The sequence below is a fragment of the Podarcis liolepis genome (assembly GCF_965112155.1).
Source record: "Podarcis liolepis genome assembly, chromosome: 10".
In the NCBI taxonomy this organism is placed as follows: domain Eukaryota; kingdom Metazoa; phylum Chordata; class Lepidosauria; order Squamata; family Lacertidae; genus Podarcis; species Podarcis liolepis.
The window spans coordinates 25,721,767-25,736,689 of NC_139562.1; the positions used below are offsets into that span (position 1 = coordinate 25,721,767).

The following is a 14,923-nucleotide window of genomic DNA, read 5'->3' on the forward strand; positions in this document are numbered from 1 at the left end:
CAAACCCACTCCCATCCCACCTAGAGAAGGCTGACCAGACTGGCAGCTGACTCTTGCTTCAACACTTGCGGCAGGAGGATCGTGATGTCCAAAACTGGCCAAAGGCATTTTGCCATCTGAGGTGAAGGACAATGTGGAGGCCCACCTTCCAGAAGCTCACCAGACTGGCTGTCAAATCTTATTCCAGCACTAGACAGTATCCTCCACCCCACCTGAGAGAAACAAGCTAGCTGTGTTGTACACTCAGCTCTGGCCTACAACACCTTGCTGCCACGCCCCACACATCTTGGCCCCTGCTGCCTGGGGTGGTTGCCTCACTCTTCCAAAGGTAGGGCCACTGCACTCAAGGGCTGCAGTCTATCTTAGGGATATGGGGATGCTTCATGGCACCCACAGCTCTGTCCTCCAACAGAGATGAGGGGCTGAGGGGTTCAAGAGTAGTAACTGAAAGAGCTTGCATGGCTGCTTTCCCCCACTGCCACATACATAGCAGCACTTGCTGCCTGAGGCAGCCACTTCACCTTGCCCAATGATAGGGTTGGTTCTGAACTCTGCTGGTGTCATCTCTAGGATTCATCTCTGTGCATGCTCGGAATTAATATTTATTTTGCAATGTGGATGAGAACCTTGCTCAAGCACTTTCTAATTTAAGAAACTCATCCATGTTGTTTGGGGCTTTTTTGGAGGGGGGTTGCTGTCGTTTACCAGCATCACCTCTTATAATATCCCCCCCACACACACACACACACTTTTCTGGGATGGCACATAGCTGTGCAAAACTGTTAGCTGTTATGTCCAGGTTTAAACTGGTAAAAAATAGGTAAAGCAACAAGGATTTTCCCCCTTTATGATTTGTTTACCTTCTTCCTTAATTGCTTCCACCTATTGCTCACACATGGATGAACAGCTTGCTTTTAGAAACAGTCTTTTGCATTAATGTAGAATAAAAGCTTTGCACGTTTTAAAAAGGAACAGGAGTTCTGTCAATGGAAAGTTTTGGCTGACAGTTGAATGTCCGGGTTTTGCAAACTCTTGTCTCAGCACTGCTGTCCTCGGACTGAGAGAGACAATAAGCAGGCATCTCATAATTTAAACCATATATATATATATATATATATATATATATATATATATATAAGAATGATGGTAAGGACAACAAAATGCTTTCAGTGCTGGGTGGCAATGTGGGGAACTGAATTTCAATCACATGGGTGGCCCAGTCTGCTCACCTCTCGCTTCTCTTTGTTGGATCATTTCCACTATGAGCCTTGGTACACAGACCATCTATTGAGCAACTTTGTATTCAGCGGCAAGTATTATTCAAGACTAGATGCTTGTTTTGTTGCATCTAAAGGAAAAGAGTAAGAAGACTCCCCCTCCCCCCTTTTATGTCCTCTAGGCTGTCTTCCACTTCCATCAGAGGAGAACTGAGCTCCACAGTTTTGAGACACGGTAGCGCAGAGCCTTTTCGGAGGGTGGGCCAAAGGACCGGGCTGGGGGGGGGGAGAGAAAATGAGAGATAGGAGGAGAGAGAAAGAGAAACGCGTCATTACTTTTGCACGAATCCTTTTGTATCTATTAGCAGGAAAACATTGGGGGTCCAGGTTTTTCTTTACAACCAAATAACCAGATTAAAAACTCTGCAAGTGTAGCAGAAGCAGAATGTTCCCTGGAATAATTTTTATAGCCCACCCTAAGTCATACAGCTGTAATGCTCTCGCCAGAACTCAGGGATATGTGATGAAGCTGAATTTTGGAAGAGTCAGACAAAAAAAGCACTTCTTCCCATAGCACATAATTAAACGGTGCCAGCATTAGCTCCCACAAGAGGCAGTGGTAGCCACCAACTGAGATGGCTTTAAAAGAGGATAAGACATATTCATGGAGGAGAAGGTTATCAGTGACTGCTAACCCTGATGGCTGTGTTCAGCCTCCCAAGGTCAGAGGCAGCAGGTTTCTCATTACTAGTTGCTGGAAACTGCAGGAGGAAATAGTGCTCTTATGAGAAAGCTCCTGCTTGTGAGTTTCCCATAGGCATCAGGTTGGCCACTGTGAGAATGGTGGGTGAGGGGAGCTGGATTAGATGGGCCATTGGCCCATCCTAATCCTGCAAGCTCTTCTTATCTTCTTATGAACAGCACCTATGTGGTTGGTGCTTCGTATCATGACCCTTTCGTGTGCAACGGCTCGTTGTGCACATTGACTACTGGAGTAGTGAACTTCTTGCTACCTCCAAGCCACTGCCAGGAATGTTTTGTGATGCTGCATGCTGAGAAGGCACATCAGGGTGCTGAATGCAGCCAGTTGCCTCAGGCAGCCTGAGCTGTACTGATTTCTGTAGAACAGGATGGAGGTTTTTTTCAGTCTGAGGGCCTCATTCCTTCTTGGGAAGCCGCCTGGGGGCTGCATACCAGTGACGAACAGGCCAGGGACAAAAACTGGGTGGTGAAATTTATGTGGCTCTTACCTTTGAATGGTAAGCAACATTTCAGCTACACAAAGGTCAAAGTCTTCTGCAGACATCCACACTGTACACACGTCTTTCCATCTTCCACCCAGGCAAGAAGCACCAGGAGGCTTTGGTGTAGTTTGGGGAAAGAGAGCATGTACTGGAACAGGGTGTGACATGGAGATTCAGCTCTTGGGCCTGAGGTTCCCCACTGCTGCTGCAGAATTTACAGGGACCTGCTAACTTCTTCTAGGACTCCTGAGAACTGTGGCTTGTTAAGGATGCTGAGAGACCCCTATTTCCCTCAGAGAATTACAGTTCCCAGAGTGGTACAGTGGATCCTCGGTTGTCAAACACTTCGGATGTCGAATGTTTTGGCTTTCGAATGCCAACAACCTGGAAGTGAATGCTTCTGTTTTTGAATGCATCTCAGAATTCGAATGGCTTCTGAGGCACATTTCTCCATTTTTTCAATGGATTTTACTGACTGGCAATTGCGCCTCGGTTGTTGAACGTTTTGAAAGTTTAACAGTCTTCCAGAGTTGATTACATTCAACAACCGAGGTTCCACTGTATAACAATTAATCCTTTTTCACAGGGAACTCTGGGAATTGTACCTCTCTGAGGAGAATAAGCGTCTCCTAACAATTCTCAGCACCCTAAACAAACCACAGCTCCCAGGATTCTTTGAGGGAAGACATCACTGTTTAAAGTGATATGATACTTCTTTAAATGGATGGTTTGAATGTGGCCTTTGTCTGAATTATGTCCCCATGCAACCATGGTGCCAGTTGGCTTTGTAACCAGGATCTGCGTAATGCGCACATCAGAGAAGAGAAAGACCACATGAACCTCTAGTGAACCCCTTGGCCTTGTTTACTGACAGTGACAAATAGTGTGTGCACCCAGCCCATTCACAATAACATTCTGGGACTGTTCCTGCTTCCTTAAAAGAGTTGATCTATTTTGCCTGTGGAGGAATCCTGTGCCTTTAACCAAATTTGGAGTGCTGCTCCGTAATGTAATGTAACGTAACATGGCAATGTACAGAAGAAGGTAACAGGTGGCAGTTAACCCTGTAGCCTTGGCAACCATGACAATAATTAGCAGGGGGTGGAAGAGTGAATAATGTGCTGGCTGGGGGGAAGGAAAGAAGAGGCAACAGAGCTAGAACCCAAGGAAGAATATGTTGGTTTCATATATGAGACTGAGACTTCCTATGTGACATTGTCACCATGCCCTGAGAGAAATTCATCAGGTGCAGTGCTTAAGCTCTGCAGCTGTCCATTCTGTCTTTACTGGGGCTCTTGTCCCAATACCATATTGGATATGGTACTGCTGCTCATCAATATTATAAAAAGGAGTTTTTGTAGTAGAGGGAGGGAACCTAAGCTATGAATTCTAGGGGAAATTGAACTTTTTGTAACTTCAATCCATGGCCTTTGGATGGAACCAGCTGATGAAGCCTTCCATCTTTTGGAGGATAGTATAGTTAGACCAGACATGGCAGAAATTTAGAGGTGGTCAAAAGCAAATGGACAGCCATGGCCTTCTAGGCTGTATACTTGGAAAGGGGGGAGATCTTCCATTTGATTGCCTAGGTGATAGACAAAGTAGTATACAATAAAAAAAAAGACAGACTTGCTCTGCTGATTCTCAGGTTGAGTTTTGCCCTTTGAAAATGGCTGTATTTTCAAAAATGATAAAGCATATTGTTCACGTCACTTCATCGGCAATTTACTATGGCTTGTAATAAAGCCAGAAAAGCAGTCTTCAGTTAGAATGGAGTGTTGTTCATATCTTTCCACCACCCAGGCTAGATAACTGCACCTTGATGTTGAATGACATGTGCGTACTTCTCTCGGCTAAATCCCACTGACATCACTAAGTATGCATAGGAATGGGGTACGTCCCATTCCAGGCTGGAGCCTGCAGAAGTGTACTAGCCAAGGACAGCAGAAGGTCACAGATGGTCAGGACCATAGACAGCTCACTGTGGAGCTGCTTATGGTTACAAGTCAGGCTAGATACAAACCAAAAGAAGCTAAGAACTTACTACTCCAGCGGCTGTTCAAAGTGGACCAGATCCAAGGGGAGCTCCATCCTACCTTGCCCCTGTCCAAAATGAGCTGCATCAGAGCCCAGAAGCATACCGGCGAAATGGTGGCAGCTTCAGATGCAGCTGCTTTGCCCAGTGCTTCTCTTCACAGTGCTGGCCACCTGAAAACATATTTTAAAAATTTAAAGGGATGTTGGTAACTGGCACCAGCCACCATCAGGCCCAGTGTCAGCATGCAGCACATTGAGACAAATGCTGGGGTCCACTGTGGCCCTGGCCATGGGAGTGCATGCCAGCTTTATTAGTGATCATCTGCTTTGTATCAAGGTGTTTTTGGTGTTGCTCCGGTTTCCTCCAAAATGGATCCATTAATTAGTCAGCCTGTATGTCCGTTTAGCCCAGTACCCTCTGCTCGAACAGGATCCCCCTTTCACCTGCTTCTACGGTACCTTTTAACTGGGGAGACTAGTGGTTGCAACCCTCCCCAGTCAAAGCTTGTGCTCTCCTACTGAGTGACAATCCCTCCCTTAAAAAGAAACTCCCTTATACTATTGTTGTACTAGGAACTATGGTTTCTCCAAATCCCTGGTATGGGCAGTTTGAAAGAGGATCAAACAAATTCTTGAAGAGAATAGACCTAGAGTAGCTGCTAGTCATGGTAGCTAAATAGGATTGCAGCCCCATAGCAGCAGTCCAGGACTGGAAGCAATGTACTCCTAAATGCCAGGTGCTGGGAGTAAATAACTGGGAATAGCCATTACTATCATGCCCTGCCTACAAACTGCCTAGAGGTATCTGATTGGCTGGAATGATGGACTCTTTAACCTTGGGCTGGTCTAGCAAAGCAGTGCTTATGTTCTAATGATGAAGGTGAACTGGCCCTTAGTTTTGCCTAGTCATGTAACTCTGTGTGTACGCACAAGTGTGTGTGTGTGTACATGCATGTACACAATCTTGTGAGATTGGTACATGCGTGAGTGAGCTATCTCCCCCCCCCCTTTTTTTAACTGGATGGTTTTAATGAGAATGCAACCCTCCTGCAACGAGGTGAGCGGAAGTAGACCGGATGTCATGCCTTTGTATTGAAGATAGTAATTTTTTCATTTACTCGTGTCTGTGTTTCTTGCTTCCTCCTGTCTGTTTTGGAAAGTTGCCCAGCCACTTTGCTATCTCCTGTCAGTGATGGATTGAGGCTGAAAATGGGTAAACAAAGCTTGCATTTTGCAAGCGTAGGCACGTGTTGGGAACTGCCTTAGGCTGAGTTAGACAACTGGGTCCATCAAGTTCAGTACTGCCCACACTGACTGCGGCAGCAGTTTTCTGGGACATTAAGCAGAGGACATTTCCAGTCCTGCCTGGGGCTACCAAGGATTGAACATGGAACTGTCTGCATGCAAAACATGTGCTTCCTGGCTGGCTGTTTGTGAGACATGCCACCCCCAATTTACCCATATAATCCTAATTAAAGATGGAGATGGGGGATGGAGTTTCCCACTGCCCAACATTTCATCCCATGCGTGTAGCTTGTTCCTTTTTCTGAGGTGGAACACAGGCTTCTGTTATGAGGTAAACCTGTAAGTGTCATGTCTGGAGTGTTAGATCCCATTTTCAGACTTTTATAATAATAAGGTGTCTTGATTCGAACCATGCGCCTGTCAGATTCTAACTTGCAGGCTAATATTGAAGCACTGTAACAATTTCCAGAGAGAAATATAGAAATTTTCTATTTTTAGACCCTTCTAGTAATGTTGGTTCATATATTACCAAGTGGAAACTTTTAAGTAACCTAACAGTTCTGACAACTCCCTGAGAAGGGTTAGTTGCAAGTGGTTGTATACCAATAATGGCATGTGCTGGAGTCTCTGTGTTTTAAAATATATACACCAAGTGAAATATACACCAGAGATTTTCCTTAAGAGAATTTGCATGGCACCCCTCTTGAACATCGGTATAATAGCATTTGGTATATCTCAAATAAGTAGAAAAGGTGATCCAGTAATATCAGGTTCTAAGAGGGCAAAAAATGATTAATCTTCTGCTGAGTGACAAGTATTTATTATCTGTACAAATAAACAGTGTCATTTCAAACTGTAAAAGTAGGGAATTTGTGACTCAAGATAGTTACATAGGTTACAAATGCTGGCACCTAGTCCTACAGTTTTGTTCAGTTCCTCATTGTAATCTGAGGAGGGACTTTTGGACTCCTCAGTTCATCTTTTGTGGCTCATATTGGAAAAGACAGGAAGAGCCAGGGCTTTTTTCCCCCACCAGAACTCACTGGAACTCAGTCCCGGCACCTCTCAGGTTGGCGCTATTGCCATTTTAAGGGAACATGGGAGGTGTTCATGGTGAGTTTTGGTACCACGAGTTTCTAGAAAAATGGCAAAGAATGGGAAGAGCAAACTATTGATACACATACACTTGTTTGGTTTGTAACTGATAACATTATTTATTGTATAATAATGAAAGAAAAGGTTTGTCATTCCTGGGAAACATCCTGTCTTTTTTACAAAACAAAAAACCTTCTTTGTTGTTTTGCAGAGAGTTGGATTGAAAGATGTCTCAGTGAAAGTGAAAACAAACGTTATTCCAGTCATACATCTCTGGGGAATGTTTCTAATGATGAAAGTAAGTATATGTCATTTTCAGTAGACTTGTATCTCCAGAAAGGACCCAAAAGCTATAGTGTCCAGTTGCGTCCATACATCTGATTGGGGCCATAGTTAGGATAAAATGACTGGTGTTGCTACCTAGAACACAGCATTATTTTATTTAAACGGTTTATAAGCCAGAGTTCTCCAGAAGACTTAAGTCATGTTTTACACCATTAATCTAATGTACTATAATGCCACTTTAAACAGTCAAAGCTTCCCCCTCCAAAAAATTTGGGAGTTGTAGTTTATTAAGGGTACTGATAATTGTTAGGAAACTCTTGTTCCCTACTCAGAACTACAGCGCCCAGAGTTCTCTGTGAAGAGGGATTGATTGTTAAACCACTCTGACAATTTTTGCCCTGAGGGGAATAAGGGTCACCTAACAATTCTTCGCACTCTTAACAAACAACAGCTTCCAGAATGCTTTGGGGGGAAACCCATGATTGTTTATAGTGGTATCATAGTGCTTTTCAATGTGAAGTGTGAATGTGGCCAACGATATATGCAACATGATGTGTGTGTCTTTTGTAACCGTTTTCTTTCCTGATACCACAGTTCAGTACTTATTTACTCCTAAGTAATTCCAACTGAATTCTGTAATGCTTACTCCCAAGTCATTGTACATAACATAATAGCTTTAGTGATGTGCGCATGAAGCTGAGATGAGGCAATATATTAAGAGAAAATGGACGGACCACAATTTATTTATTTATTTGTTTATTTATAAAAAGGGCAGGGTCTTGAATCTGCTTTTTGCAACTATCTCAAGATCCAGTTCACATCTGTATGTGCAACATTTGATGACTCACTGCAGAATGTGAACACTCCAGTAAGAAGGATGTGTAAGAACACTCCAGTCAGAAGGCAATTTGAAAGTGGATATGAGCATTTTGTATGTGGCACTGTCTCTGCAATGGCTCTTATTCACCATCTGTGATGGCTCATAGAAGACACATGTTTCTTACAGTCATTACGGGTAGGGGCAGATGAGACTTCCAGAATGGTCTCGGTAAAGTCTCTCTCAATGCAATCCTATGCATATCTGCTCAGAAGTAGACTGATTCCAGGGTGGCTTACTCCCTGGTATATGGCTATGTTACGTCTGATAAGGTTACCAGTGACTACTAGCTACGATGACTATGTACTAGGAGGCAGTATGCTACTTGCTGGGAATCATGGTGGAAAGAATGCTGTTACACTCAAGCCTTCCTTCCCATAGGCATCTGATTAGTAAGAATAGGAAGTTGGATTAGATGGGCCTTTGGCCTGATCCAGCAGAGCTCTTCTTGTGTTCTTCTGAAAGGATATATTAGATGGCTTTGAAAGTGGAGGATAGTTAATGGAGAATAAGACTCTCAGTTGCTACTAGCCACCATTATTATTATTATTATTATTTATTATTAGTCAACCTCCTTGCCCACAGACAGTGTACAAATGAATAGCAGCTGGGGAGCAACAGTGGAAAGAGGTCAATGGACTCCCCATCCTGCTTGTGTTTTAATACTTCTAGGTTTAATACTAGGTTTGTAGGTTTAGTACTTCTAGCATGTTGACGTGGCCAGATCTGACTTGCTGGACTTCTAAGGCAGATCATCCAAACCCTGTTGAGAAGCTCCCTTGAACCCATTCTTCTGCTTTGTTTGGCTGATGTCTAGCCATAGGCTGTTACGTGGCCACTGGGTGCAGCCTACTGGCCAGCTTGGATGATGTCAAGACCTCTGTGAGGTAGTTTGATACACTCTACCTCACGTTTGTTAAGCTGATGTCAACCCACTGTCCTTTGTGATATCATTGGCTCAGCAGTCTTAGCTCACTGAGCCCGATTTTAAGGTGCTGGCCTCTGTGAAGATTTTCAACCGGGTAATTCCAGTTTGATACGTGTTAATGACAAAGCCCCAGTCAAGTGAAACAGCCTTTCGCTCCTCGATGGCTGTAAATGGAAAAGGAAAGCTAGCCATGAGGGAAGGGGATCAGATGCACCAATCAGAACCAGGTAACACCACTGTTCTGCCTCTGTAGCTCCTCCTCTCTTGCCCCAGTACTTCTGTGAGGAAGGAAGGGGCCAGTGTTTGTTCATCAAACCCATCCTTAGGCTTCATAGGCCTCAGGAGGAGGCGACTGTTGCATCACAACCACCCCCTCAGCATCTGACCCACACACTCTTTGGGTGGGCTCACCTCACCCATATCTTAAATGGGAGAGGAATGGAACCCTCAGATTGCCTGCGAACGAAATAAAATACTATCTGAAGGGTAAAAAAATAACAGAAAATAACCTGATATTTTCTCAGGGTCCCATAGCCTTCTGACAAGGGGCTGAATCCATCGCAATGTCTGCCTAATACCAAATCAGACTGATTGCCCAGTTCACCCATTATTGTCTACTCTGACTGGCAGCTCCATCAGGATTTTTCTGGGGATCCCTATCTTTGAAATAAATTCCATAGTGCCTGTCACACCTTTACAAGCTCAGTTCTCAGAGAGAAGGTGATGGTATATTTCGCTTACAGCTGCTGTTACCATCATATTAATTGATTAATTTCTAAATATAGGCCATCTATCTCTCTACATTGTTCATTTCAAAGAACAGGCATGACAAAGCCCCTAGCTAAAGTGACTTACATTCCAAAATAAGAGGAAACAATGAAGGAAGGGGGAAATGGAGGAATAGGTAAGCAGGAGATGAGTATATTGAATACTTTTTCAGCTACAGTAAGGTGTAGGGAGTGACACTAAGCTCCAGGTCAGCCTTTGCTGGTACCCTCCAGATGTTTCAGACTGCAATTCCTTTGGTTAGCAAAGTCACACAAATAACACAAATAGAATCCAGAAAGAAAAATCTTGAAAGCACTATAACCTCCTAAAACAGTATAATTTTATACTCAACTAGAGCCAGGGCCTTCTCGGATGCGGCTCCAATCTGGTGGAATGCTCTGTCGCAAGAGACTAGGGCCCTGCGGGACCTGACATCTTTCCACAGGGCCTGCAAGACAGAGTTGTTCCACCAGGCCTTTGGTCAGGGCGCAGCCTGACTCCCTCCTCTGGCAACCTGCACAGAATTTTGCTTAATTGGTTGCCATCAATTTGATTTTAATTAATTTTTATAATGAAATATTTTTAGATTATGTGACTATTTGATTGTTTGATTATTTGATTGTTGTTAGCCGCCCTGAGCCCGGCTTCGGCTGGGGAGGGCGGGATATAAATAAAATTTATTATTATTATTATTAATTTTAGGAGAAGCAAATGGAGATGTTTTGTCTTTCTTACTTCAGGCCTTGTACATTGCAGGATGACATTCAACCAAATGCACAGAGGAGAATCCCTCAGAACTATGCAGCCAATCAGGGTACATGCTGCCTCAGTGCATCAAGGCAGAAACACTCAAAGAGGATGGAAAGCAGGGCTGGTGAAGGGATGTGGCCAGGGAGAGTTCCGAGGGCCAGATAAGAGAGCCCCAGGGGTGGCATTTGACTCCAGAACTGAGGCTCTGCAACCCTGTGTTAAACAAATGACATGCTGATTCACAGTGACTCCAGCTGTGCTATGCAACTTTCAGAGTTTATCCTGGGAAGCATGAGATTTTATGTACAGTGGTTAATCCTACACCCCCCTTGTTGGTGCTTTAGTGGTTTGACTGAAAGTCTCTTCTCTCGTATTGTTTTCTCGCAACAGATGAGGAGAAAGAGAATAACAGAGCATCCAAACCACATTCCACTCCAGCTACTCTGCAATGGTAAGATTTTTATTATTGTATTTAAAGGATAAGATGTGAGCCTTTTGTATTTTCAGGCTACCTACATCGAGACTCAGAAAAGCAAGTGCAACTGAAAGGATGATAAGAAAAGAAAGGATAAATGAGGATGGATGTAATTGAAATCTTAGAGGAGGTATGGGGAACCTTTGGTCCTCCAAATGTTGCTGAACTAGAACTCCCCTCATCCCTGACAATTGGCCATGCTTGCCGGTGCTGATGGGAGTTGTAGTTCAGCAACACCTGGAAGGCTAAAGAGTCCCCACACTTGGCTGGCAGTAAACACTAGTTAGAAAGCCAGACAGGAACTTTTTCTCTCTCTCCATCAAGAACAGAACAGGAAATTCCTTACTCCGCACAGATACAACTAATGCCATCTAACCCACATAAAAGCACTATCCACTATGTTCATGGCAGCCTTCCCCAATCTGGTGCCCTCCAGATGTTTCAGTTTTCAGCATCCACCAGCCCCAGCCAGTATAGCCATATTGGTTTGGGCTGATGGGAATTATAGTCAAAAACATCTGGTGATTGAGGAAGACTGGTCTGTGGTGAGCACAACTCCTGCCTCTCTCTAATAACCAGCAAAACCAACATAAGCCAGAAAACTCCTCATTTCTGAAGACCGGGGCACCCAGAAAAGGCCCTCCCCAAAAGAATTTTATAAGTGAGCAGGATTATATGGGCAAAAGTAGTCCTCTGAGACCCCACCCTCAAGCTGTGCTAACAGACTGCTAGCAGTGTCTATGAATTCAAACAGCACTTGTCTTTTTCCCCGTTTGTTTGTTTGTTAAATTTGACTTCCCCCACTGACTAGTGCTTCCAGTTATCCCACACCCATACAGGAAAAACAGGCCTTCTGCGTCAGTCTCTCCCGTAATTTGATGGAGTCTGGAGATAGCTTGTTAGCCTGGACATCACCCCTAATTAGATAATAGAGCTCTGTTCCCAAAAGAAAACAAGCAAATATTGGCAGCAGTATTATTTGAAGCATTTTGTTAGCATCCATAGTCTTGGAGGTTAGTGGCCAGTCCCTAAACCCCTGGGAACCTTGTCTCTGTCAAAATGCGCCCATTGTTTACTATTGCATCCCAGGTGTCTGAGAGGGGCAAAGCCTATATTATAGAATCCAGTTGACTCTCCTCACCAATGCAACAGCCTCTGGCTATTTCCTCTTTCCTGCGGTCCCTGTTCTGGCTTGTTGCCACCAAACTCTACAACCTTCGTTTAGGACCCATGTTGATATAGTTTGTTCCTAGTTGCTCCAATCTTAGTTGCTCAATCCTGAGAAGCCTGTTGTGTCGGGTTGATCACAAGTAGGGTTCTTGGGTTTGGCCCAGAACCTCTAGGCCTGAGGTGCCACCTTTGGGTTTTTGAGCCAGAGGTACAAAATATCTGGGCTGTAGGACCTGCTATGGAGGAAGGAGGGAAGGAAGGAAGGAAAGAAGGTGAAAGGGTACTACTACATACCACACCAACTCCTTTTCCCTTCCTAATTTGCCACCATAGCTCCATGAATTCCCTTTTATTCTTCCAGGCAAATTGAATGCTACAGTCTGCCTGGGAGCAGAGGATGTGTGGAACAGTGTGGAAGTTGCAACGGGAAGAGGAAAAGCAGAGTAGTGTCGCGATGGCAGCAGCAGTAGTGTGGCTGCTGCATTTGGGACCAGCTGACATATGTCAGCAGCAGCTTGGGTGCTCTACCTGCTACATATTTCAGGAAGGCCAATGAGCAGTGGCAACAGCAGTACTCTGGCCTGGCCTGCTGTGCCGCATTTCAGGTTGTTTGGCCAGTGCAGATGGGGCCCAGCTAACTAGATCAGTGGAAGTGGGAGCAGAGGACTGTGGGTGGTGATGGTGGAGGTGTTAAGGGGAAGGGAAGGGAATTGCGATTGTACATGTTTGCATGGATATAAGCACGAGAGAGGGATGTGATAACTATATATATTGTTGATTTGCTTATGCTTTGGCTTTGAATTGTCTTCATGGGTTGAGTGGATCTGAAGCATATGGTTTGGTTCGCTTCCTTGAGTGAAGTTCTGGGCATGGTATTTTGAACTGGCTGCCATGGATTATTAACTGGATCTGGAACTTTGTTCATTTTTTAAAATCTGCTTTGCAAATTTTTCTGCAAGGATTCATTGGTTGTTTTGCAGCAGGACTTGCTTGTCTGAGTCACCCAATTTTATATTTGGCTTTATGGTGTTTGAAACCGTTGGAATCCAGGATGTACTGAACTGATCTGGATTGGCTTGAATACAATAAATGTATATTGTGATGACAAAAGAAATAGCTGCATACGTTGGACTAACAGAGTGTTTCTCCTGGACACAAAGACCATTTGTGATTAAATTATGCAACTACTGTGAACACTTAAAATGATTGTGCAATATTTCTGCATCTTGGTGTATTCTTATATTCTCCTAAAGTCAGTGGCTTTTTTCTTTAGCACTTCATAGTAAAGATTTCCAAAGATAAGAGAAGGTGCAATAGAAATGTAAAACCAGTGAAGTAAGCCCCATTCCTCACTTTCATAATATGAGATGTCCGCTTGCCTTTTATGGTGGGCGGTGTTGTGGCCAGGCATCTGGGGCCCCAGAGTGATCCGGCAGCGGACAGAGATTGACGTCCTCCTCATGCTGTCCCGGCCACATCACCAGTGCTGGGCGGGGCGATGCCCAGAGGTGGTCCCGCCATCCAATCAGTGCTGGTAGGGGGCATGGCCATGGGAAATTTAAACCATGGCACAGCCAGGGGGGCCTCCTCTCTCACCCTTCCCCGGGCAAAGTAAAACCACTGTAAAACCAGTGAAGGAAGCCCCATTCTTCATCTTCATAATATGAGATATGCTGCAATGCTATGAGTAGCCTCAAAATCTTATTGTGAGAGCTCATATTGCTTTATAAGGACATTCCTCTACTACTTATAGGGATAACAGTCAAAGTTCATTATCTTTACACAATACTGTAGGCTAGAGCTGAATTCAACTTATGATGAAGGCTCCCTCCCCCTCTTTTTTTAAGCGGGGGCAAAAAATTGAAAGACATTCTGCAAGGTTGGATTTTTGATCATTAAAAAAGAGTTCAGGTATAATGGAACATTGTCCAGTGTCAAACTAATGACTCTCTGTGAAAGACAGAGGGGAGAGGGGAAAAGGAAGAAAAGAGAGGGGAAATTCATCAAATATATGATGAAGAGAAATAATTAACACGGCCTTTCTATCCTGTCTTGGTCAGAGAAACTGACATGCCAATTAGCAGTTATAGCATACAAGCAAAGTCTCTGCGCTTTGAAAAGAGGTTTTGTTGAGGTCCATGAATTTGGGGAAAGATGCAGAGATGATATTCCCATTGAAAGAAAGGAAGCATGGCTGCGGCGCCCTTATTGAGTCTATTCATACCACCAAATATCTTATCTTGAAGATAAGGAAGAAAATTCCTAAAACAAGCTAGCAGGACATAAATTAGTGTCTTCAAGATAGGTTGTTGCTTAGTAGGTTTGTGCTTAAACAGCTAACTTAGTGTTTAAAGAGAGGTGTTTATTTTCAAATCCAAGTCTGTTGAACTACTATCATTTTGTTATGAGTATGGGTAGCGGTTAGGGCGCATGCCTGGATCCCTTTCTAATTCCTGGAAGAGCCAGGCTAGCTTACTGTTGAGGTAATGGGCCTTTAAGGAAGGAAAGGGAGTGGCTCTATGCTAGATGGCAAATGAGTGGGCTCCCCACCCTTCAACTGGCTGGTAGTTAGACAAAGGCCAGAGGTGAAACTTGTGTGTGTTTGTAAGCTAGAAGTTGAAGCAAGAAGCAGACTGAAATCTGTGAGGGGAGGGAAAGATATGCTTGCTTTCTGCTCGCGTCCAAGGCTGTGGCTGTGGGTGAAGCGAGACCCTTTATTTGGGGTGCTAATGCTGTGAACCAGCGAACCAGATCCAGGTGTGTCCAGTCCTCCACAGGCCTCGTTGAGGGGTCAGCAGGGCTGTGATTCTTTTCCAGGCATCTGACGCCTTA

The 14,923-nt window shown here is 44.2% G+C and overlaps 1 protein-coding gene and 1 long non-coding RNA gene across 5 annotated transcripts in view; one reads left to right on the plus strand and one right to left on the minus strand.

Annotated features, from left to right (window-relative positions):
- LOC310687310 overlaps window positions 1-14,923 on the minus strand; it is a 374,731-nt gene that overhangs the window by 308,237 nt on the left and 51,571 nt on the right. The window lies entirely within an intron of this gene.
- Window positions 1-14,923, plus strand: part of RFX4 (regulatory factor X4) — a 64,141-nt gene that overhangs the window by 17,650 nt on the left and 31,568 nt on the right. For 2 of the 4 annotated variants that reach the window (XM_083462158.1, XM_083462156.1), the window contains exons 2-3: window positions 7,050-7,136; window positions 10,837-10,897. In XM_083462158.1, coding sequence (XP_083318284.1) covers window positions 7,050-7,136; window positions 10,837-10,897 — 148 coding nt within the window. Of the gene's footprint in view, window positions 1-7,049; window positions 7,137-8,946; window positions 9,156-10,836; window positions 10,898-14,923 lie in introns of those variants that run through there. The other 2 variants (XM_083462159.1, XM_083462157.1) reach the window with 2 other exon arrangements.